General features: G+C 57.4%; 1 protein-coding gene across 5 annotated transcripts; it reads left to right on the top strand.

Moving 5' to 3' along the window:
- Window positions 1-852: 852 nt before the first annotated feature.
- Window positions 853-21,891, top strand: GPRC5C (G protein-coupled receptor class C group 5 member C). 5 transcript variants are annotated; one of them, XM_039859896.1, is made up of 5 exons: window positions 853-874; window positions 12,439-13,521; window positions 15,812-15,906; window positions 18,028-18,177; window positions 20,019-21,891. In XM_039859896.1, exons 2-5 carry the CDS (start codon window positions 12,471-12,473, stop codon window positions 20,049-20,051), a joined length of 1,329 nt encoding a protein of 442 aa, XP_039715830.1. In that variant the 5' UTR covers window positions 853-874; window positions 12,439-12,470; the 3' UTR covers window positions 20,052-21,891. The 5 variants fall into 5 exon arrangements, with proteins under 5 accessions (XP_039715830.1, XP_039715831.1, XP_039715832.1 ...); XM_039859897.1 differs by lacking the exon at window positions 853-874 and adding an exon at window positions 5,971-6,286; XM_039859894.1 differs by lacking the exon at window positions 853-874 and adding an exon at window positions 6,412-6,685.
- The last annotated feature ends 3,040 nt before the right edge of the window (window positions 21,892-24,931 follow it).

Below are 24,931 nucleotides of genomic sequence, written 5' to 3'. Positions count from 1 at the left end.
ATTTTACAGATGAACAAGTTCTGTGCTCCTTGGACAAAGGCGGCTCCTCCCAGCTCTAAAACTATAGGAAGTCAGAAGAGCAGGCTAAACCCTTATGTCCATCTGTGACCTTCCATAGGCTCTCTTCCCATCCTGCCCTCGTTCCCACACGACGATAGTAAAGCCAGCCCCATCATCCGGGTAACCCCTGCTGAGGGCCATCCAGAATCAGGCTAACCATGGGGTTTAACTTTGCTGTAAGGCGGATTTGATTATGACTCTAATCTTTTGTCACCTAAACTCAGTCTTGACACTTTATTGCTTACATTGCAGAGTCAGGTCATGCAGTCTCAATTTCAAAAGAAAGAAAAAAAGCTCCCAGAGGACAGCCCAGGATTTTCCTGGAGGGACTGCGCTGGAATGCCGCGAATGGGTTAATGTAGCAGGGTGAGGATGAGGACAACTGTAAGACCAGGGGGAAATGACTATGGGCCGCATGAGTGACAGCGAGAATGAAGGCTATTGCATCAGAGGCTGAAGTATAGACTGTTTATGGCCAGGTCCCACTTTAGCATAACCACAGCTGCCATTAAGACCCTCAGATACACCATCAGCGGTTCTGAACTTTGCATAATGACTGAACTCTGCCTTATCATCAGAGGGGAGAAGAACAGCGTGGAAACCAGACTGAAATTTCAGCTGCTGCCAGGCGTCCCGGAGCTCAGCACACTCCCAGAATAGCACGGCCAGGTTCCCGGCAGCCTTGGGCTGCTCCACAGCTGGGCTTCCGGAGAGGGAGCAGAGTCAAGCCCCAAGCAACGCAGGCAACAGCTGGGAGGGGACACTGCCCAGAAGCCAGCTGGGTGGCCCTGCCCTGCTGGAGGCGCCATCTCTGGTGAGTGCGGGCACGTCTGGCTCTCCTGTGGCACCCTGGCTCTGCCCCCATCACCTGGGCGTCCAGGCTGAGTTGGAGAGTCAGGGGCACCCTCAAATCCCAGGAAAGGTGGTGGGTCTTCTGAATGCTGTTGAGTGAACTATGTTGGTGGCTGGAAAGGGTGGCGAAGAGCCGAGGGGTCCTGAAGGCAGGGCAGGCTGCAGTGTGCAGAGAGGACGCGACCTTAGGGGCCAGAGGCCACCAGAACTGGACTGGAGAAGGAAGAAGGGGCAGAGAGAGAGACACACAGCCCTGCCAATCAAGACACACGGCGCTGTCTTGGGGCTGGCTTCTGAAGCTGGGAGCAGGGAGGGTAGCTGAGAAGGGAGGCCGCCTGCTTGACGTCGGGTCTGCCCCTTGCCAACGTCCTCTTGCTCAGGTGTGTGCAGGTCCTTCATCTATTTACTCCCTTGCAAATATTTACTGAGGCCCTACTATGGGCACGTCCCCAAGGGAACGCAAAGATGGGTCAGGCAGACATCTTTCCCTCAAAGAGCTTACGCTCTGGTCGGGGACATAAACAAACAGAAGGGGGCATCCTGGATTGAGTGGAGGCAACATGAGTAAAGCCACAGGAAGGCACCTGTGGTGACCTGACTCGGAGCTGACCGCTCAGGCTGGACTGGCCACTTCCTGTGGGAAGAGGAGGGAGGCGAGGCTGGAGCCCAGGTTAGGTGTGGGCAGCAGAGGCCCTGAACGCTGGCCTGGGGGAGTTTGGTCTTTTCACTTCAAGGGAGCAGGAGCCAGGGAAGATGCTGTGAGCAGAGTGCCGGGCGAAGGCAGGGAATGTCCCACAATGCCTGAGGGTTTCGGGGTGACTGGAGGTGTTGCAGAGTGGTAGGAAGCCTGCAAGCAGGGGTTAACAAACAGTTGGGGAGGGTGTAGGTGCTGGGGTGAGGTAGAAGGTACACCCGCCCCTGAAATGTTCTCCAATCTGGGGTGAGACTTTACCTGAGGGTAAGAGGGGACTGAAATATAGCAGTTTTGCACATTTCCTTTTTGCTTTTGGAAGGGAAGGGTGGGTCGAGGGGGCCTGAATCCTGGACTCTGAACTTTGACCCTGATTCCTAGACTCAATCGGTCTGTTGGTGGAGGCTGTCCAGTCCTGGGCAGCTCATAAATCCAGTGCTTTTCTTCCTCAGGGGCTTGGTCAGTGGCCACCAAACCATGCATAGGGAGGGGGAGGACAGGCAGAGGCAGATTTTATGACCACCGTGGAGGGCTCCGCATCAGGTGGCATTCCAGCAGGCTCTGCTCCAGGCCACTTCCGGGTACATTTCCAAAGGGACCATCCATGGGCAGCCAGTTGCAGTGGTTGAGTGTTTAACTAGCCTGTGCCCGGCTGCCGGCTTCCTGCTTCTTAAGGGGCCATGTTGGTGCCTGGCTCCTCTCAGAAAACCAGGTGGCACCTGCCGCTTCAAGCAGGCAATTGTATGAGCCCAAGAGAAAGGTCGCAGAGCCAGACACAGCAGCCCGGCAGTAACCAGTTAACACAGAGGCCGGGGGCAAGCAGAGGGCAAATGCAAAATCTGTTTACCAGCGGACGGTGGGGCACCCGGGCACCCAGTCCAAGATTCCAGGTACCTCCCTATCAGGGAGCCAAGAGCCCCACCCTCAGCTCAGCAAGGAACTATTCTCGCTCCACTGGGGCCAGACCTCAAAACCAGGGGCTCTCCACCCCCTGGGAAAGGGGTAGTCAGCCTCCCCCTCCCCGGAGGAGGAAACGGCTCTTGAAAGAGATTCTTCAAGCTGAAACTCTGGCACTCCGGAGCCCCAAGCATAGCCCCTACCTGGGCTCCGAACGCAGGGCTCTGCTGGCCCAGGGCAGGGGGCTTCTCCAGCAGACACTGGGCCTTGCCTGCTCCCATGGAAGGCCTGGCACCCACAGGCAGGGTTTACAAGGCCCCTGGTGCAGGAGGGAGGTCGGCCGTGGGCCATCCTCCAGGGGCTGAATCTCAATTCTCGCTGCTACTGTTCAGACCATAGAATAATGGATTTGCCACGTGTCGAGCTCTGGGCCAGATGCCAGGGAGTCCAAAACGTGAGGCATGGCCCTGCTCTTGAGAAGGACACAGTCTGATTGGGGAGGCAACAATTTAGAAAGCTGATTGAGGTACACCAGGATTGATGATAAACAAACAAATGCATAACAGGCCATGGGCAAACAGGACAGGTCACATGGTTCTTCCTGGGGGAGGCAGGAAAACTCTGCAGAGGAGATACGCTGGAGCTGAGCTGTGAAGCCGGGCAGAGTTTAAGTTTTGGTCTGAAAAAGGGAGATGGGACAGAAAGAACGTTGGAAGTAGAATAAACAGCCCAGAGGATGATGTACCAAGGCCATTCTGATAAATAATAAGACAGAATCCAAAGAATGTTGGAGAAGCAGCTTCTACGAGTTTGGGTTAAAAACTGTCAGGCGTTTTTTTAAATGACAGGACTGAGGCTCAGAGAGGAAGGTCTAGGAAGGGAGAGGCTCGCCACTGAGCATCTGGGAGTGCCAGGCTCACTCGAGGAACGTTCTAGACACGGCTTCATCTGGATGTGGAACTGGAGTTCTACCGGCTTTACAGCAGAGAAAAGCGGGGCTCAGAGAGATGGAGTCACTTGCCTTAGGTCACACAGCTGGCAGGTGGCAGAGCTGCTCTTGACACCAAGGTCTTGGCAGTACCCTTAGACTCTTGCAGCTCAAAGAAGGAAGAATTCCGGTGAATGAAGGTAGTTTCAGTGGCGGGCAGGAGCTCAAGCACCACGTTATGGGGAGGGAGGGGGAGGGAGGGAGGAGAGGGAGGGAGAGGAGGGAGAGAGCCAGCCTCTCCTCTACAATTTATTAACCGGAAATCTCTCCGAACAGTGGGTGGGCAGTACCCATATGGGACCACTTCTCCAAGAGTTGTTAGTTGAAAGTGACCGTTCATAAAGGCTTATATGCCTATGGGTTGATAAACAGGATGAAGGGCATTTGGAGGTGAAGGCTTAGAAAGCCACAGCACCTCTCACAGAGCTTCCTTGCTGGCCAAGCCAGGCCCGCTGTGACCGGCAGCCCCCGTGGCCACCGGGCTCACGGGGTGAGGCTCACCATCTCCACCTCTAATCTCCTCACCTCTCCCTGCGCACAGGCCCCAGGGGAATAAAGCAGAGGGCACCAGGCATCCTGCAGACCTGGAGGCCCATTGCCCCGAGGGCCTGGCTTGGTTTCGAAGGCAGATCCTGTTCCAGAGTGAGATGGGGAGGAAAAGGAATAAGCAAACAGCTCTCAGAAAAACGCCCTCCATTTCCACTGCTACCTGCCGCACAGGGGTGGCTGCAGGGTCCCAGCCTTGGTGCAAACGACTCCCAGTGGGTGGCCAGACACTGGATATCCCAACCTTCCCGCTTCCTGGCCCAGGGCAAGACTTGCCTCCTGCGAGAGGTGATGGGGTTCCCAAACTTGAAAGCAAATTGAGACAGACCCACAATGCAACTGTCTCCACAGCCCTCAGACCATTCCCTCCCCTCCCCCTGCCCCTCGGAACTGGCTGTCACCTACGTCCCTGAGCGACTCCTCCCAGCAAACTGATTTCAGCGTTAGTATTGGCCTCGTGTTCACGAGGCCAGAGGACTTATCCATCTCATTTAGGTCCAGCCGACTGCTCACCCTTTCATGGTGAGCACCCAGCTGCCGGGACCTTACTAGGGTGTCGGGTGTCTGCACACCCTCGCACGAGGGGGCCCTGAGTCGTGGGGTGGGGGCTGCTGTTAGGGGAGGGAGGCCGAAGGCACAACTCTGCAGAAGAAACGCGCTCTTCCTCCTCACGTTTGAAAGAACTGAAACAATCCAGTCCTCGCCACATTTCCCAGACCAGCCAGCGAGGGCAAGGCACAGAAAGGGCGACAGGGTTCTAGAAAACCCGGGCCCCACCACCAGCTCCAGCCGCTAAGCGAACACTCCCTCCAGGAGTCCGAGAAGCCGGTGTGCCGGGGGAGGAGACGCCCGAGGTGTATCGCTCCAGCAGCTCGGGGTGATTCATGGGGTTACACTCCTGGTGGTCAGAGATTGAGGCTTGCAAACAAACCGCCAGGGAGGTACCCCTCCCCCCACCCTGCCACCCCCTAGCCCGAGACCAGCTGCCTCCCCTCCTCCCTCCGCTGCCCCCGCCCCCCGGCGCTCCAGGCAGAGCAAACACGCCCCGCCACCGGCTGGCTCCGACCGCGCGCCGCTGGCGATCCCCCAGGCAACTCGGCGTCACGAGAACCAGCACCCCGGAGACCCGGCGCCTTGCCCCTCCCTCCGCGTCCCCTGGGCCGCGGCCAGGCTCAACAACTTCTCCCTGGCCGATGCGCCGCGGTCCCGCCGGGCCTCCCGCGCGCGCTAACTAGGCCCCGCTGGGCTCGCGGGACAGCGCACCCCACCTCGCGCGGAGCCCGCAGCCCCGGGGGAAGGCGGCCGGAATATCTCTTGTTTACTGGGCGGGGGAAGTCCCAGCCAGGATCCGCTTCCCCATTTCTGCGGTTCCCTTTCTGCTGATTCCTGGGGCCGGACGGGAAAGGGTGGCGGCAACCCGCTGATCCACTCCCGGGGCAGGGAGGGGTGGGGCGTGGAAAGATCCTGGGTCCCCGAACTCGTGGAAAAGTCCCCGGGCGGTGAGACGGGCAGGACTCGGAGTCAGAGACCGCGGGGGCCGGGTTCAACACGGTGCCTCGGGGAACAGAAGCGTGAAGGCTAATTAGGACAAGTCGGAACAAGGAACGGGAGCGCGCGCTGAGTTGGGCCAACTCTGGGGCGGTCACAGGAAACCCAGGCGCGGGGTAGTCGGCCCGGGGCGACGTTTGCCCACGGTTCCGAGTGGTTCTGGGCTCGGCCCACCGCATTAGGGGCACGCACAGTGGTATTCCCACGCACACTTGGTGGTCTGGGTGCTGGGGAGGGACCGTGCGTGCAAGAGGCGGGCACACGGTGTGTGGTGTGTCCACGTGTGCACGCTCGGGGAGGGGAGGGGGCGCCGCAGGAGTGACAAAGGCGGACTTTGTGTCTGAGGAGTGTGCCTCGCTCCAGCACGGAGTAGTGAACTGTGTGTGTCCGGCGTGTGTCTCACGGGAGAGCCAGGACGAAGGTGACAAAGGCTAGGTGTCCTCCACGGAGAGACGCGCCCAGGCGGCCCCCGCGCGCACGCGCTGGGACGTGCGGGGAGGAAGAGCCGGCCTGCGGGGTGCGCTGTGCTGAACCCCAAAGCGCTTTCCGGAGAGAAAGCCGAGTCCAGAAAGTGAGCGCGCGTGAGTGTGCGCGCGCCCGCGTGCGGGGGCGTGGCAGTGAACGGCAACAACCCACCCGCCGGCTCCACCAGAAACTCCGATCTTCCTCCCGGGCCGGAAAGTGCGACTCGCCGGAGCCTGGAGGTGAGGTGGAGGGGGAGGAGGGCTGGGCGGGCTTTGTTACAGTGTAAACCGATTGCACATACCTGGAGCTGCGGTCGCCCGATAAGCGCCTGAATGGAGGTGATGTCACGGTGATGCAGGCGCCGGCCCACCCTGGCCGAGAGAGGAGTCGAGCGTGGGGAGAGGCGGGTGCGAGAGCGAGCAGCGAGCGAGCTCGGCCGGCTCAGCCCCGGCCCGGGAGAGGCAGACCCCGCTCCCCTGGCCCCCGCCGCAGCGCCGCCATCCTACCCCAGGCCAGGGCTGGGCCTGGCCCCGGCCCCGCGCCCGGCTCCGAGTCCCTCCCACCTCCGCCCGCGCCTCGCCTGGGGCTGGAGTTGGCCCCAAACGCGGCGCCGGAGCCCGGCCGGCGGCGCGTCCCAGGTAAAGGCTGCTGCCTTCCGTCTCCGTCCTCCCCTCCGCCTCCCAGAAGAGTCGGGTCGGGCTGGCGGGGAGTGGACGAGGGTGGAGAACCGGGGAGGTGGACAGCGCGCCAACTCCGCTCGGTCGCAGAAACTTTCCAAACCAGACTCTGCTGGGGACTGGGGGAGGGGGCGGCGCGGGGTGGGAACTCCACCAGCAGAGTCTCCAAGGGGTGCCGCCTTCAACCCCGTTACCTCTCTTTGAAGGTGCCAGTCCGCCGTCAGTAGTGACTTTTGGGCCATCGTCCTCTCCGCTGCCGGCCACCGTGGATGGGGAGGGCAGGTTTCTGTGGCCAGAGGGAGTGGAGAGAGGTTGGCCGCCCTGCACCTTCTGTTCGCAGTCCGGGGGAGCGTCGGCGTAGACCCGGGTGGGGGCGGGTGGAGAGAGGAGCGCTCGGAATCTTTGCGCGGAGTTTGGGATTTCAGACAATCAAAGAGCCTCTACTTCTGGCAGCGTGGTTTCTAGGTCCCTACCCCCTCCCCCAAATGTCTTCCTGAGCCTTTTAGAAAACCAGCCTCATAGGTTGAGTAGCGCCCCTCCACCCCCAGGCGCGCTGTTTTACACCCAGGAAAACCCAGCCTCTTAAGAACGCCACAATCTCGATCCTAAAGCACGGGGACCAGAATATGTGGAAATAAGGTTTTATGCTCCTGGAGCGCCTCCTCCCGCCCCCCATACACACACATCCATGAGCTTTAATGTGTGGATGGCGGGAGGGAGTGCTTTTGGGGGTAGGGGTTAGGGGTGCATTCCAGAGTGGCATTCCAGGGCAGACTCTTGGATTGAGGGGGCTGCTCCAAGTTTCAGAACGCTCAGAGCGTTCTGGCCCAAACGCCCACCCTCGGTGTGGAGGTCCAGGCCCCGGTTCCAGGATGCCTCCCTGCCCTGCAACCCGAGCACTGAGGTAGCTCCTTACAGGCACAGGCATCTCAGGTCTGAGAGGGAGGAGGTGGTTGGGACAAGGGGAGGAGGTGGGAAGGTCGGCAGTGGGTCCATTGCCTCTCCTGACAGGGTGCTGAGTGGTGGCAGACCCGTAGGAAGGAGGATGCTCTGGCAATCCTGGGCTAGCATAGGTGCCTTAAGAGTCATGGTACCCTCGGAGGTAACCTCTGGCTGTGGTCTGTGTCTTACTTGCCCCAGAGCCCGGGAGACTGGCCGGGGCGGCAGTGTGAAGCCCAGGGTGCTCTTCGGTGGGTGGTGGTGGTAGTTGGCTGCTCTGGAAAAGAAAGAGGGGGCCTGGCTGTCCTCATCCTTGCCGGGTGAAGCCAGTCGGGGCTGGCTGGGTGTTGAACCCACGGGCACTCCTGAGGCTTCTCTGCTCCCCCAGAGAGGAAGAGGGCGGAAGAGGATTCTGGAACTGGATTGGGCTGAGTGGCTGAGCTTGGGGAAAGGCGGGTTTCAAAAGTGATTAAAATCAGTTGTATCACTAATTCTGGGGAGGTGAGGTAAAGGGCCCTTTTGTCCAGAAAATAATCTAAAGCTGGGGCTGGATCGCAGCCATGGTGTCGGGGACACTGGCGGGGCAGAAGGAGGGCCTTCTCCCACTCCCCTCCTCGGTCCCACTGAGAACCTTGAAGCAGATGTGACTCCCAGCACTGGGCTGGGGAGAAGTGGGCATTGAGTCCATTCGGTCCATGATTTTCAGACGCCCGCTGTGTTCAAGGCAAGGCGCTGGGCGCTGAGCACTGCAGAGCATGCGTTTCGTTGGCTGCCCTCAGACCTTAGGGTTGCGTAGGGGAGACAAGTCTACACACGATTCTAGAGTTCAAGCCTCAGGAGATTCAGCCTGGAAATGCAGGGTCTAAGGATGCACGGGACGGAGAGTCTCCAGGCAGAGCTGGGTCTATTTTGTTGAAGTCCTTTCCCCCTTTACCATCTTTAAAAAGTGGCGTCAGCTAACTGGCCGAATCCGGACTCGTGGAGGTTAAACTCCCCCGAGTTTCCTTCACTAAGTCTGCTGGCTCCCAGGAGTTGTCCTGGGAAGTGAACAAGAGCCAAGCTCAACCGGCCCAATTTCCCCACCCGAGTCTGTGTGTCCTCGTTTCCCCACTGGCCCTTCCATTTACTGGGGAATCAGAGAAGTGACACCTAGGATGGGAATGGTGTTTCATCGGGCTGGCACGTTTCAGGACAGCTGGGCAAGCATGGTGCCTGGCTGGGGGAGGAGGGGCAGGCTCCTCTTTCCTTCCTTGGAAGTTCCCGCGTCAGTGGCCAACAGAGGTGAGACTTGAAGGGTACGGTCCAGGACTAACAGCAAAGGGAGGAGGAGACCGGGGTGAGAGCCGTGAAGCTTCTCTGGCCCTGGCCCAAGTGCCTGTTCTGGAGGGCACAGATGGGTGTGGGTCTAAGAGCAAGGCGGATCAAGGGGAAGTGACATAAGGTTGCAGGGCTAAATGGGACCTGGTATAGGGATCCAGAACAAGTCACCCCCAGGTGTGCCTCTGTGGTATGCAGATTGTTTTGGGCTAAAGGTAACTTTAGCAGCGGGCTTAGGAGACACCTCCCCCACCCCAACTACCTAGAAGAATTTGAATTAGCGTCCTTGCCCATAAGAGATTATCAGAAATAAAACTTTTGACTTATCTATAGGGCAGGGCAAACTTCTGTTAACTAAAGGTCTGCTTTTTTTTTTAATCACCATCCTGCAATGACCTTTTGAAGCCCCCAAAGCACCTGACCTCATCCTTAGCTCAGAGTTTCTATCTCTGAAACTCATATGTGAGTGGGGTCTCTGATTCTCTCATGTATGCAAGGTTCCCATACATGTGTATGTGTGAAATTTGGTTATTTTCTCTTGCTAATCTGATCATGTCTATTTGATTATTGGACTGACTAGAAGAACCTTGAGGGGAGAGGAAAGTTCGTTCCTCCCCCACACTGGCCCGGTGTTTTGTAAAGACAGGGCCGTTATGAAGATTTGAACCGATATCATGGGTTTACCCCTCCTTAGATCTTATTTTGGAAAGGATCGCTCGCATCTGCCCCTTATGGCTGGCTTGCCTTTTGTCTCTATCTTTAAACTGATGAATGTGTCCTCAACAAATCCATTGCCTGTGCTTTGTGCCAGACTCAGATCTTACTTAGAGCACAACCCTGCTTATGCCCCCATCGGGTGAAAAACAGCCTTCAGTGGCTCCCCGTGGCCTTCGGTATAATGCCCCAAACTCTTTCCCTGTAGCATTTCTAATCCGACAGCAGCCAGCGACTCAGTTCATACTTGGCGAACTTAATGGAAAGTCCTCCATTCTTCTCTGACCCCTTCACCTGGAAGAGCTTCCTCTGGATTCCCGTAGCACCTTTCTTCCCCCCGGAGGTAAATTCTGATATGTGGCCTTTACCTTACTCTTGTGTAGTTTTCTTAGAGACTTAGCTTGTCCCTACTTGCTGTTAGCTGTTAACTACCGTCAAGTCAGGGACTGTGTTTGTTCCTCTGTATTTTTCTAAGCTCTGAGAACAGCTGGGCCTTGTCCCGCTAGGTGCACGGTAAATATTTGCAGATTTGGAATAATCGCCTGTTCTACACCGGGGCCTGGAAGAGGGAGGTGGGATGAGAAGCATTTGAAGTTGTGCAGATCCCCAGAGGCTAAGTCTTGGGTGGCCGTTCCCAGCGTTCAGTTGCACAGCTCCCAGTGTCAAGTTCTGACTGTTTTACTGTCAGCCAGAGACTCCCAAGATGGGGTTGAGCGCTTAGGATCCTGTGGCGTGTTACGTGTGAATTACCTCCTGCAGCCCTTCACTCTTCCTCCTGATCCATTCATAAGCCCTTCCCAACCCCCCCTCTCTTTCCAGCACTTGTAAATACAGTGTGTGCTTTATTGATTTACGATTACGCGGGAGCCCCCTGCAAAAGCTTCTTGACATCACGGATATAGGGGAAACATCCGCTTTTTGCCTTTGCGTTGGAAGTCGAGACAAATAGCTCCATTACAGTGCCAGTTATTAGGGAAAAACAATGGCAAAATTCACATAAAGGTGTTAATTTATTAAGTGTTAAGGGGTGATTACCTCGTAAGTTGTATAATAATCACAGTTAGATGATCACTGTGTCAAATACCGGAAACTAACAATATTCTGTGTCAAGTGTAATTGAAAAAATAATTTAGTGGAAAAAAGTTAATGGGAAAAGCAAGCTTCATTGAAAGATGAGGAGGCAGCTGACAAGACAGAGACACCTAAACTATTTTCAAGGGGCAGGTAAGATATCTTAAAGGACGTTGAAAATTGTTGACCTTTTCTAAGGTTGGTTTTATTATTAGTTTTATTTTCCCTCACTTAATAGCAGTGACCTTCCACTCATCCATTATAGAGAGACGATTTGCATCAGTTGAGATTTAGGATTTTTGTTTGCCTGTTCGAAATTAAGTAACGCGGAAAGCGGAAAACGGTAAGGGCATAACCTGCAAATCCCATCCCCTTGCCCCCACCTCCCCAAATGAAGAAGAGAGGTAGTAGGAAGGACTTGAATCATGCCATTCCCCTGCCAACCACTAGTGTCACTGTCGGCCCAGGAAAGCTTGGTTGCTGTCTTTCTGGAGAGTTCCTGGGCCCAAGGGGTGAGAGGAAGAGGCTGGGTTATAACTAGTTATTTGAACATATGGGGTGCTTTAAATGTGAAGTACCTGCATTTCATAGAATTTTGGAGTTTATAACTTGAATTTTAAAGCATTTAAATTTTCTTCAAGTAAATGTAAAGCTTTTGATTGGAAAACTCACCGATCTGGTCTTTCTTATCTTAACCTGCCATATTCTACCTCTACTTCATGCAGGAAAAATCCAGTTGGTATGGAGAGCAGGGGTTCCGTTTCTTTCGGTAAAGCTTCTGTCCAGGACTGATTGAATAGATGGAGTAATAAGTTAGCTTCCTGGTGTGAATAAAAGACGTCTTTCTCGCTTTCTAGCTACAGTCTTTAAAGTCTTCTATTACAGATTCATTCCTTTGGGTTTTGCATTACCCTTGCCTGGTTCTTGCTTTTAAACTGTTAATGCCTCATAGGAGAATTTTTGCATTAAGTCATTCACTCTCCAGCGGGAAAATTATTTTATCCCGAGACTTCAGCACCTGAGCTAGACAACGAACTTTGGATTCTGAAGAGTGGGAAAATGCAGGGCAGGAAGGTGAAGTGGGAGGGAGGAATCAGGCACGGTGCTAGTAAATGCAGCTTTTCAACTGTCTTCGCTTTTTTCTGGCTGCAGGTTATGCCTGTCATGGGTGCTTGTTAAATATTTGAATGAATGAATGGTGGAATGAATGAACACGGCTGTTTCACTGTGGACTTGGGCATCCCAAGGACAGAGTTTAGGGACATGGTATCTGGCTCTGGAACTCTGGAAGTCCCAGGGCAAGAGAGGAAGTGCTGAATGGGTGTCATGCTTGGGTTTGACTTGCTCATAAATTCCCTCCCCCCGCCCCTCCCCCTGGCTTGGGGAGTGTTCGAACCCAGATTATGGTTGGTGGAGGGACCCGAACATTCAGTGACAGCTTCCTCTTCCGTGACTAGAAACAGGGATGAGAAATGGGCTTCATCTCATTTGCCTCTCTGGTCAGTCAATAAGCCTCTCTGGAGTTCTGTGTCAAGAAGTGTTCTAAAGTCCCGAGGGACAAGCTTATGGTCAACATGCAGTGTCCGCCCGGGTTCAGGATGGAGAAGCAGCACCTCGTATATCAGAGTCTGACTTTGGAGGACTGATTTTGCCTTTTCTCCCTCTGTCTTTAGGGACCCAGTGGGAGCCTGGCCTGGGAGCCAGGATGGCCCTCCGCAAAGCCTTGCTGACATGCCTGGGACTGTCTCTCTTCCTGTTCCCAGGGGCCCAGGCCCAGAACCATGCCCCACCTGGCTGCAGCCCGGACCTCAACCCCCTGTACTACAACCTGTGTGACCGCTCTGGGGCTTGGGGCATCGTCTTGGAGGCACTGGCTGGAGCGGGTATCGTCACCACTTTTGTCCTCACCATCATCCTTGTGGCCAGCCTGCCTTTTGTGCAGGACACCAAGAAACGGAGCCTCCTGGGGACCCAGGTGTTTTTCCTGCTGGGAACCCTGGGCCTCTTCTGCCTCGTGTTTGCCTGCGTGGTGAAGCCTGACTTCTCCACCTGTGCCTCTCGGCGGTTCCTCTTTGGGGTCCTCTTCGCCATCTGTTTTTCCTGCCTGGTGGCCCACGCCTTCGCCCTCAACTTCCTGGCCCGGAAGAACCACGGGCCCCGGGGCTGGGTGCTCTTCTTCGTGGCTCTGCTGCTGACCCTGGTGGAGGTGATCATCAACACGGAGTGGCTGATCATCACGCTGGTCCGGGGAGGAGGCGAGGACAGCCCTCTGGGCAACAGCAGTGCCAGCAGGGTGGCCGCGTCCCCGTGCGCCATCGCCAACATGGACTTCGTCATGGCGCTCATCTACGTCATGCTGCTGCTGCTGGGCGCCTTCACGGGGGCCTGGCCCATCCTGTGTGGCCGCTTCAAGCGCTGGCGTAAACACGGGGTTTTTGTGCTGCTCACCACGACCACCTCCATCGCCATCTGGGTGGTGTGGATTGTCATGTACACCTACGGCAACCAGCAGCACAACAGCCCCACCTGGGATGACCCCACGCTGGCCATTGCCCTCGCCGCCAATGCCTGGGCCTTTGTCCTCTTCTATGTCATCCCTGAGGTATCCCAGGTGACCAAGGCCAGCCCGGAGCAAAGCTACCAGGGGGACCTGTACCCCACCCGAGGCGTGGGCTACGAGACCATCTTGAAAGAGCAGAAGAGCCAGAGCATGTTTGTGGAGAACAAGGCATTTTCCATGGACGAGCCAGCCTCAGGTCGGTGCCCCACCCCCCACGCCCCTTCTTTTATTCTGCATCGTTTGCTGTAGGACGGGGGCTGGTCTCGAGCAAAATGGACCGATCTGGAGATTTAGCGACAGCGTTCTGCCTTAAAAGCCTCTCCATTCCATTTTTTTTTTTAAAAAAGATGTTTTTCTCTACCCGTGTAATTCATGAATGTATTTCACTGTAACGTGTCAAACGTTACAGAGAAAACAAAATTTCTCCCGTTTCCCCGATTCTACCCCGTTTTTTCCTGTTCACCCCTAGAACTGGCCACTGTTGATTGCCATTTTACCTCTACGTGCCTCAGCGCCCTCATTTGTAAAATGGGGTAATAACAGATCCTGCTCCGTAGGGTTCAGGTGGAGATTAGTTAGTGCATGTGCCTGGCACTTGGAAGCTGCTCTGGAATTGTTAGCTATTCGCTGTGTGTGATACTGTTATTTTACTGTTATTATCATTATCTTTCCAGAACTCGTTTTTCTATTAACATACATGTCCATAGTTGTCTCTAAAAATCTTCTCAGTTAATTTTTTTTCCTTTTCAATGAAAGCACTCATGCCGTATACTGATCTAACAAGCAGCACCCACTATCCAGGTGGCTTGTCCTCAGGCCCCTGCCCCGGCTCTTTGTTAATGGGACAGGCTTTCTTGGCGGAGCCCAGCATTCAGGGGTCCGGCTAGGGGTGCCCTAAGGATGGAATAAGAGGGAAGGTGAGCGAAGCCTTTGCAGGCTGTGCCAAGCCCCACTTGGGAGCAGCTTGGGAGACAGGGGTGGCGGTTCTTCTAGAGACTTGGCCAGACAAGCTCCCAGCTCCCAAAGGAAGGAGTATATCCTGGCATTTGCAACCTGTGAGGACCACTAGCATTTATTGAGCACCTGCTGTGTGCCAGGCACCGTGCCTTTCCTGATGTGTTCTGTTGCACGTGTCTTGTTCTTAGCAGGCTGGCTGCAGCCCCTCTACCTAAAATCCAGGGGTGCAGACTCAGAACGCTGCCCCTGACCCCAGACTGCTGATAGGGATGTTTGGGGGCCTAGGACTTTACCTGCCCGATGTCAGGTTCTAGCCCTGGGTCCTCTGCCAGAGGTCAGAGTTAGAGGCAGGGAACGTTCCAGAATCAGAGAACTATCTCCCTTTCTCTTGTACAAACTGGGATCCTCATCTCACCTTTGAGGAGAGCAGTGACCCTTGTCCTGCCAGGCACTGGGTCTTTGATCTGCTCCCCAGGGTGGCCCTTGGCTTGCACAGAGTGGGGCCAGTGAGTGGACATGGAATAGAGCGGGGCTTGCGGACCGTGCTGGGAGGAGCTTAGCTGCCCCCACCGCTGCTGGTCCCCCGTGCATGTTTGTCAGGGCCACACAGTTCCCAGCCTTTGTCCTCTCCAGGCAAACACTTCTGGGGCTGTGAGGTTTTTTTGTTTTTTTTTTCCTTAATTTTTTTTTTTTTCCAAATGGAAAAAATCAATCCTGTGAGCCCGGTACTTAGAAGCCCAATATAGTTGTGGTCCCTCAAGCCGTGGGGCCATCATCAGCCTGCAGGAGACAGACATCGGATGCGCCTGTGCGCTCCACGCCCTGGGGCCGGTCAGCCACTTTGCTCCCTCGCCCTAGGAGCACTGGGGAGCAGGGCGGGGGCGGGGCGGATGGGGGGACTGCATCGGGAAACCCACCCACTCAAGTTCCTGGAGCTGAAAATAGTTTTGGAGACTTGCCCAGGGACTGCGGGACAGGATGTGCGGTGGGTGCCCCTGGGAGGCTCGGGTTGTAGGTGCTGGGGAGTCAGCACCCAGCTGTGCCCCCAAAGTCGTGAAGAGTCTTGGGCTGTGGGGTCTCTGCTGTTTCACCCCAGCACTTGGCGGCTGGCCTGCAGTGCCAGAGACCAGAGCTGGAGGCTGGACATCTTGGAAGGTGGCCGAAGGCTCATGTGCCCCTCGTGGCCTCTGGCCTTGGAGGGCGGATGAGGATGTGAAGCTTGCTGACAGAAGCGTTTTTCTGAGCTGGCTGGGGGGGGCGGGTGGGGGGGGCAGTCTGCACTGCAAGAAAGCCCGAGGCAAAGACAAGCAGTGTGGTGCCCCCCGTGCATCTGAGCAAAGGGGTGCTGGGTTCTGGAGGGGCCCCTACACCTACAGCCTTGCCCCCGAGCCAGCCACCCTTGGCCAGGCTCTCTTCCTGGGCGGCCTCAGCCCCTCTTGCTTCTCCCTGCTCCCTGGGGCGCCTCACTTGAGCTCTGGGAAGGGGAGCGGAGAGCCCAGCTCTCAAACTGTTCCTGTGTTTCCTTGCAGCCAAGAGGCCGGTGTCACCGTACAGTGGGTACAATGGGCAGCTGCTGACCAGTGTGTACCAGCCCACGGAGATGGCCCTGATGCACAAAGGCCCGGTACGTGGGGTCCTCGGGCCCCCATGACCCTGCTGGGGCCACAGAGCCCAGCCTCAGTGGACGGGTAGAGAGGGTGGCAGAGCCAGTGCTCGGTGAGGTGGAGGGGGTAGGCAGAAAGCAGGTGTCTCCACGTGGGGCATCAGCCTCGGGCAGCCCAGAGCCACCACTCCTGATGCCCTTTTCTGGGAGTTGATGTATCCAGTGCCTTTAGTTTTACTGTGGTGGGACCTGCGTGCGCCATGTGACACCATGGGGTGTCACACTGACTGGGCTGCATGCTGTGGTGAATGCAGAACGGGCCCTTTGAGTTGGTGGCAGCTGCCAGCTTCACTCAGCAGACTAGGAAGGGACAGAGGAGGGCCTCAGCCAGGTAGGTGTCATTCTTTGTGGCCAAGGGGGACAGAGGACCAAGTGCCAGGTCTGGGTAGGTATTTACTCTTCAGCCACAGCTGCCCCGACAGGGCCTCGGCTCCCTGCCCCTGCCAGCAGAGAGCGGCTCTGGACCTCGCATTTCCCCTGGGCTCTGGGAAACGGACGCTCCATTAACCAAGGGAGGGGGTGGGAACGGGAGGACGATAGGTTAGATTCACTCACTCCATATATGTCCCTCCCTCCTCCCGGGCTGGCAGGCTCTGGGGAGAGAGGTCTGTGACCTGCCTTGGCAGGATGCTGGGAACAGGATGCAGGGAGGTCAGCAGGGTGGCGTTCTCATCCCCCTCCTCCCGTGAGCCACTAGGGCAGCGTGAAACCAATGTCTCTGAAACTTCCAACCTCAGCCCTTCAGGCACCCTGAACCTGAACTTGAACCTGAACCTGCACCTGCACCTGCTACTGGCTGGCTTGTCGCAGGGAGCCAGGAAGGGCAAAAGAGTCTTTGAAACATGAGCAGAGTCCACCAGTCCCCAGCCACCTAGAGTGCCCCACCCTTGCTACCTCTCACTCGCTGGGATGGGGTGCGGGGGATGCTGGATTAAAGGGTACGTTATCAGTGGTTCTCAAAACGCCATCCCTAGACCTTCAGCATTACCGTCACCTGGGGTCTTGCTAACAATCCAGATCGGTGGGGCCAGTGGCGTGATGGAGCCTGTCATCAGCATCTCTTGAGTGACATCATCTTACTACTTAGAATCTGCCATGATGGGTGTAACCACCTGCAAAAACCCGCAAATGCCGTAGATCGGGGCTCCCTCCCCACCCAAGTTGTTAAACATTTACCTGCCACCTACTGGGGGTGGGTCCCCGAGACTCATGCACATCACCCAGGTTTGAGAATGCCTGGCTAGACGGTCCAGGAGCTGCAGGGGGAGGGGCAGTCAGAGTCGGAAACCCCCGGGTCTGTAGGACCAAAGACGGCTTGGGGCCCTGGAGCTGCAGGGGTTGATGGCAGCTTTCCTCAGGATAAGGCAGGTGAGGCCAGGAGGTCACCTTCCCTCCAGGGTGGGAGCCGGGACGGGAGCCTCGGGACCTTCTGCACCCCAGGACCTTCTGCACTCGGCAGCCGTGTCTCCCCCACGCAAGAAAGGGATTGCTGCAGCTCTAACCCGGTTCCGGGAAGGGAATTTGGGTTTTAAGTCTCCAAAACTTATCCTCACACCCAGAACCATTTGGATTTTAAGTCGCAAATTAGTCGGACTGGCCAGCCTCCAGAATAAGTGTGGGCACGTCCAGGGCCTGACAGGAGCGTGTCCTCGGCCAGGCACACAGGCAGCTACTGTGGGTCTTGTGGTGGCTAGGTGTCTTGGAGGAAGGGAGCTTGGGAGCTCGGGACAGATGACCGCTCAGTGTGGCTCCCCTTCCATTGGACTCCGAGGTCTGAGGAGCGGGAGGGGGCTGGAGAAGAGGCTCCATCTGCAAAGGCCAGGCTCTGAGTGAAGCCCCAGGATTGGCCTCATTTGCATGCCCAGAGGTCTGGCCCTCTGTTGGGTGAGATAAGGGGCTTGAGATCAGAGGTCAGCCCCTCCATTTCCAAGGGTGGCTGTCATCCATCCCAGCCTGACGCTGGGGTGGGGGAGGTGTGGGAGGACGGGGAAGGGGGAGCTGGCAGGCACAGCCCTGCAGGAAGCAGTGTGTTTGTGCATCCGCCCTGGCGGAACCTGGCTGTGAGACCGCCTGTTCTTCCAGTCCGAAGGAGCTTACGACGTCATCCTCCCACGGGCCACCGCCAACAGCCAGGTGATGGGCAGTGCCAACTCGACCCTGCGGGCTGAAGACATATATGCAGCCCAGAGCCACCAGGCGCCCACACCGCCGAAAGATGACAAGAATTCTCAGGTCTTTCGAAACCCCTACGTGTGGGACTGAGTCAGCACCAGGAGGCGGCGGGCAGATGTGAGGAGGGCCCTCGGGACCTGGCCTGGGCGACGGGCCGCTCCCGTCCCCCCTCGCTGGCTCAGAGCGGCTTGCACCTCGGCTGCGAAGCCTTCTCTGTCAGCCAGTGTTTGGGTGGGGGTCCCGGCTGCCCCCATCCACTCCTCAGTGTTTGTGGAGTCGGGGGACCAACCCCGGCTTCATGCCAGAGTCGCCTGCAGTGGTCACGCTCCAGCCAAATAGTGTTCTCCTTGGGGTGGTGGCCTTGTCAGTGCCGACGTCCTCCGGAGTCTTTGGAGAGAGATTCCCGAAACCTCGAGGTATTTCGCAGGCGCTTTCTGTCTTGGGTCCTGCTCCTCCGTGAGGAACAAGGTGCCTAATAAACACGTTTCTGCTTTATTAACTTCCTCTGGGAATGTCGTTTCTGAGCCGGGCTCCTGGGTTCCGATGATCGGCTCCTCCTTGGCCTGTGGGTGGTCCCATCCCCCTCCTCCCTCCATATCCAGCTCACACGAAAGCTGCTGAGGATTTTCCTTCCGTGCAGCGCCGTGGCTGACCCTTTACCCAGTGACGGAGTCTTCGGCTGAGCCTCTGTGTCCCTGTCATGCGTGATCAGAATACACTTCTGAGCAGGCTTCTGCCTAGGGTCTAGTCCAGAGTCTGAGCTTGTCTGAAACCAGGCAGCTTTCCTCTGGGACCCCCTCCACCGGCCATCTGTGGGGAACAGAGCAGGACAGGCAGGCCCGCCAGCTGGCAGTTCAGCGGAAGGCGAGTGTTAAGAGAAGCTGGGCTAACTTCAACCCTTCTCAGTGGGAAGCGTGGTTAAGGGCAGGGGTCCCCAAACCCCGGGGCCACGGACCAGTACCCGTCCATGGCCTGTTAGGAACCGAGCCGCCCAGCGGGAGGTGAGTGGCGGGCCAGAGAGTGAAGCTTCATCTGTGTTCGCAGCCGCTCCCCAGCGCCAGCATCACCGCCTCAGCTCCGTCTCAGATCCTCAGGCATGAGATTCTCAAAGGAGCACCGGTCCCTGGTGCCACAAAGGTTGGGGACCACGGCTTTAGGGGACGAGGTGGCCGATCACTCTGCTGCTCTTAGATCACTTTATGACCCCGGTTTACACAGGCAGAAAGGATCGGGCCAGGTTCTGGTCGGTTTCCCTCTTGGGCGGGGGTTAAAATGCCCCTTTGCTCAAGGTAAAGCCTTTCCACATTAGGTCATGGTCATCCTCCTGGCTGCCCCAAAGGGTGGACAGGACAGTATTCTTCCCAGATTCCAAGATCTCAGAACCATACTGTTTTTAGTGTTAGATGGGTCCTTGGGGAAAGTTAGGGGTGTAGCTTTGCCACCCCCTCTTTTGGGTCAGCAAACTGGCCCAGAGAGCCCACGGAGCTTTTAGAAGTGGCCACGCCAAGACCGGCCGGGTTTTCTCGAGACCCTGACTGCCAGTGGCCCTGGGACAACCAGAGGGCCCCAGTGGCCTGGGCATGGACGAGCAGCAGTATCCTGACCCTTGGACACTGGCTCGAGGCTTCGTGACGGGGCTGCCAAGCCTGCCCCTCCCAAGCTTGGGAATACTTCTCCCCCGCTGGCCAGAAGCTATTTTCTGACACCGGTTGTAGGACAGAAATATTTCTGTTGGAAGGGAAAGGTTGCTGAGAGGAAAAAATCAGACTTGGCCCAGACTTTTCCTTCTGCGTCACAGTGCACCCCCCTGGGGGAATCCAACACTTGTTTTAGAATGAACTAGAACTTGGGCCCTGAGCGGTAGGGTCTTCTTTGACTCTTGTTCTTTCTGGTTACTTTAGGCTCAGTCCCCACAAAATAAAACGAGATGGTAGACACCCTGTTCCCGGGAAAGCATGTCGTCCTGATGTCCTCTGTGTCCAGGCTGGGCAGGCCCCAGCACCTTTCCCGTCCTTGTCACTGGAGTTGGGAGGGCCCGGAGGCCACCGACCTGGAGCAGTGGACCGAGTGGGGGGTCCTTTGAAACCCCGAAGTGCACGGCTGGGGCTCTAGGGCCACCCCTTCCTGCCCTGTTCAGCCTGTCCTGGTCCCCGAGTGACTGAGGCTACAAGGAACTGTCTGCGTATCAGCCTGCCTCCGTCCACCCCCCATCACAGCCCCTGTGTCCTCATGCTGTGGCTTTCCAGATGGCCATCCTCAGACATTTGTGTCGTCACCTCTGTTTGGTGTCCAGCATCAGCTCGCCCTGCTCTGCACCTACGTGAATCAAGGTGAATCTCCTCCAGGAGTCTGGAGCCATGCTGTGGCAGAAGGTGGCCCTTGCCTTTCTCCCCTGGGCCTTCTGCCACCACCTGGACTGTGGAAGGCCACTGAGCTGGGGCAGAGCTCACTGGAGGCCCCGACACACACCACTCCTCGGGGCCGGGATCTGAGTCCCTTTGTGCCATGACCCCATGCCTTCCCTACCTTCGATGAACTGGGTCCCATCAAGACCCACAGTGGGGCTTGGGGCTGCATCCTCAGGGACCAGTTGAGAGTCCGGGACCACGTGGACTGGGGTCTAGGCCTCTTCCAGGACTGTCCTGTGGGACTTAGGGAGGCCCCTTAGATAAGTGACATCCAGGACTGAGCATCGTGTCATTTCCGGATGGACAGATGGATAGGCTTCTACCTCACCTTGGGCATCTTGATGTGCTGGCACTGCTCTGCTCACCCAGGCCATGGTCCAAGAGGGTCCTGACAGCCACAGGGAACCGGGGGACATCCGCGGGACCTGCGTGTTGCCGGCACCAAGGACAGAGGTGCACAACTCCAGACTTGTGGGAACATCTGTAGATTTGTCTCCCTGGCTTTGTTCTGCCCAGTGGTACCAGACAGAGCTGGCTCGTCTGGAGGGGGGGGCTCCCCAGGTGTGACCCTGGAGCTCGGTTCTCAGCCCAGCATCACCGTCACCTCTGGGTGCCAAGGTGAGGGCGAGGACCAGGGCAGTGGAGGTGAGTTAGGTTATGCCCAGCCTCACCCTATAGTCCCACAGCTCCAATGCCACCCTTCTGCCCCCAACAGCCTGTGCCTTTGTCACTGGAGTATTTCTCCAGAGCTAAATGGGTGACAGGCTTTGTGGACGGGATAAGGGCTGTACGCTCACGTGTGACAGCCCTCCTGCCCGCACTGTTTCCCATCTGTCATGCCGGGCTGCTCGGTTCCCTCTGATGGAAGGGAGGGGGAGCTCTGTGCACCTCAGACTCTCTCGATCCAGGTTAGTGGCCCCAGGATCCCTGACGGTGAGTAAAGGCAGGCGCTCTCCTGCCTTTCGAGGTGCAAGTCCCATGTGAGTCCTTGCAGTGCCCAGTGGCCGTAGGAGCAGCCTGAGTGAATGTGGGTTTGTTCACAGTCCGGTCCTCGGGGGGCCTGCGGGTGAGGCTGGGGGAAGGGTGGGCTCCTAAGAGGCGCAGGCCGGCCCGGGTTCTGGTGCACCCCACAGTCCTGCCTCAGTCCTTGGCCAGGTCGAGACGGTAGAGAAGTGCCCCAGCTGTATCACAAACAAGCCGTGAATGGAAGAAAAGCAGAATAGGTCAGGACCTGTTGCAGGTAACACCTGGGTACATTCCACACCCGCTCTGTGAAACCATTGCTCAAAGCAGGGAAGTTTGGACTTGGCGACTGCTCGGCATTAAATGGCCTTTGCCTCCGTTTGTGAGGAATACCTGCCACGGATTCCCTGTGTGCTCATTAAGGATTTTTCTGGGCTTTATTAATAATATGTATTTTTAATTCTTACTCCTTGGCCTTCTAGACCAGGAAAGGCTGTTCGATTCCAGGTAACCTTTTTCTTGGTTGGGATTTATTCTAGGAGGGGAAACCAGGCCTCCTAAACCAGCCAAGCCCCAGACCAGTGCCCCTCCCCGCTTCAACACACAAGGCCTGGGGGCAAGCTGGAGGTGGGGCAGGAGGCAGGGGACAGCCCTTACAGTCCTGTTGCTGCCTGGCATGTTGGGGGCACCGTTGGGCGAAATACTGGGCTCGTGGGAAGATGTGCTGGGGCCAGGGGATGGTCAGTACCCCCCTGGGGCAGGAGGACCTGCCAAGTGACACACGCAGCATTTGGTTTATACGTTTGGCTGCCACACCACCCATTCAGGGCCCCTCGCAGCTCATATGGGAACAAGAGAAGGGTTAAGTGATTCGGGTTAAGTGATTCACTCATGGTCATGCAGCTGCTAAGAATCTGTCACCTCTGCAACTCATTCTCACCAAGCCTAGAACTTTCCTTAGCCCCAGGGCGGGGCATTTGTGGTCAGGCGAGGTGCTGGTGACCAGACTTTGTTTCCTGTCTGCTGCGTGAGTGCATCTGGGCTTTGGGCTTTCCCGGAAGCTGCAGCCCCTACTCACAGCAGCCCATGAATTATTGAGCATCTGCACCAGCCCGGTAATGCTCTGACCTCATCCTCCGGCTCAGGGTGCGGCTCTGACCTTGATCTTGAAAGGATGCTGATGTAAGGATGCTGGGGCGGTGGGTTCCTCTGTGGGGTGCGGGTGGTTGAGGGAGGGGACACCACTACCCTCTGGAGGAGGTGGGGGCCAGACACCAACTGCCCTGGTAGCAGGAGGCAGGTCTGCAGAGGAGAGAACATGACCCAGAAGTCAGACAGCCACCGGGGCAGGTCTTGGCTCTTGCTTCCCATCTCTGTGACGTTGCGCAGCTCTCCTGGCCAGTCCTCAGTTTCCTCGTCTGTGAAATGGAAGTACCAACACCCCGAGTCCATATTTAGTGTTCTATCCCCTCAAGGTCACTCCTGAAAGTCATGGCCAAGGCGGAGCGTCCAGGAGCTGGCTGCTCTGTGTTCCCCGTGCAGACAGGCTGGTCTCTAGGCCAGCTCTCACCAGTTTCTTGCTTTCTGGAGGTGTCGCATCTTCCCGTTCCTCAGCTGTCCCTCATGAATCAGGTCCCCAGAGTGGGTGACGGGGCAGATTGCCGGGATTGGAGGAGGATGCTAAGAAGAGGGACGGCCCCTTGGCAGTGCCTTGACTGGTAGGGATTAACAGGTTAGGGTCCCCTGGGACACAGGAAGTCAAGAAACCAAGTTGAAGAGCTATGACTGAACTGCTTTTGGTCAGCGAATGCCGATTGAGTGCCCACTCTGGGTACATGATGAGCAAGAGCTGGTCTCTGACCTCTAGGGCTCACAGCCTAGCTCCTCCTCTGCCAGGTCAGGCCCCAAGCATCTCGGACCCGTGTCAGCATCAGGCAGGCAGATCCTGCTTCCAGCAGGCTCTCCTTCCGAGGTGCCCCCTTTGCTATCAACAGGAATCCTCCGGTGGGACCTGGTTCTTCCCAGCTCGCTGACCTTGGGCAGCGCCCTGACCCTACCTCTGTTTCCTCGTCTGCGAAATGGACCTCAAGCTTCCAGCTCCGCCTAAGCCCTGGAGTTGGGGCCCCTAGTAGTGGAGAGGGACCCCAAACTACAGGGCTGTTCTATGGGACCCCAAAGCACAGGGCTCCCCAGAGGTCTGACTCAAGGTCTGGAGCTGAGCTGGGCGGACGCAGGGCCACAGCCTGGCTGTGCCTGGGACGGACGCAGGGGCCCGGTGAGCGCGGGGCCGGATCCAGGGCCTCTCGGCTCGCTTCTCCAGGCGTCTCCGAGCCGAAGGGGGATGGGGTGCGGGGGTGGGGGGCGCCCTCTGCTGACCCGGAGCCCGGAGCGGGCGCACTAAGGCGACAGCTGCTCCTTCACCATACGAAGGCACCAGAAGGCTTCATGGTTCTTTGACCCGAGCGTCCCAGCCGCGGCCCTGCCCTGAGCGGGTTGGGGGAGGGCGCAGGCGCCCGTATCCCTTTGTCTACACCCGTAAACACCCAACTCCTCCCCAAGCACCTGGGTTGGTGGCAGGTGGGGGCGGGGACCCAGCCTCAGGCGCTCGGACGTCACTCTCCTGTGAGGGCCTGCCCCCGACCCCAGCCAACCCGAGGCCGCCTTCTGTTCCCCACCCCCAAGCCCCGCCCAACACCCCCGCAACTGGATCCCTGCCGCCCCGGTGAGCCGGCGGGGACCGGCTGTCCGCTCCTGTCGCCAGCCGCGGGGCACGCCGTGCTCCCCACTCCCGCCGAGAGAAGGCAGGTCGCAGTGCCCGCTTCTCGACCCCAAGACCCGGTCCTTCTACTCAGCCTCCCCTCCCGGATTGCAGTCGTTTGTGACCTTTTTTCTGTCCCCTCCCAAGCTGAGAGCCCCTGGACCCGGCCGGCACCTATAACTTTGGTCCCTGCCTGTCTGGGCGCAGCATATAACAGGTCCCAGTTCCCAAGAGGGCGAAATCTCCCGGGAGGCCCGCTGGGTTCATTACGTTACTGAGGTGGATGCCATGGGTCCCAGTGCCCAGGGAGCCCCACTGCCGCCTTGGGTCTGGCTCGAGGTCGGGGTTCTCAGCCTCGCGCACCCGTTGACTTTGGGGCGGGATCATTCTTTGTGGGGTGGGGGACTGCCCTGTGCATTTTAAGTGCTGAGCAGCATCCTGGCCACTCTCCTAGTTGCAACAACCAAAAATGTTCCCAGACACTGCCCAGTGTCTCTTGGGGGCAAACTCTCCTGGTTGAGAACCACTCTTCCGGGGTGTTCTGGTGGGTGCTGAGCCAGCCCACACAGGGCCCTGGGTCTGGAGCCGAAGCCTCCACCATCCGAAGAGCTAGGAGAGTATTTCTGGGCTCCTCTCTCCAGGCTGGTTTACAGACATCTCAGTTCAGCTTGGGGACTGTGACCCT

The sequence above is a fragment of the Pteropus medius genome, unplaced genomic scaffold, assembly GCF_902729225.1.
Source record: "Pteropus medius unplaced genomic scaffold, Ma_sr-lr_union100, whole genome shotgun sequence".
Classification (NCBI taxonomy): Eukaryota; Metazoa; Chordata; class Mammalia; order Chiroptera; family Pteropodidae; genus Pteropus; species Pteropus medius.
Note: the sequence above shows the minus strand (reverse complement) of the source record. Positions and strands in the feature narration are given on the sequence as shown.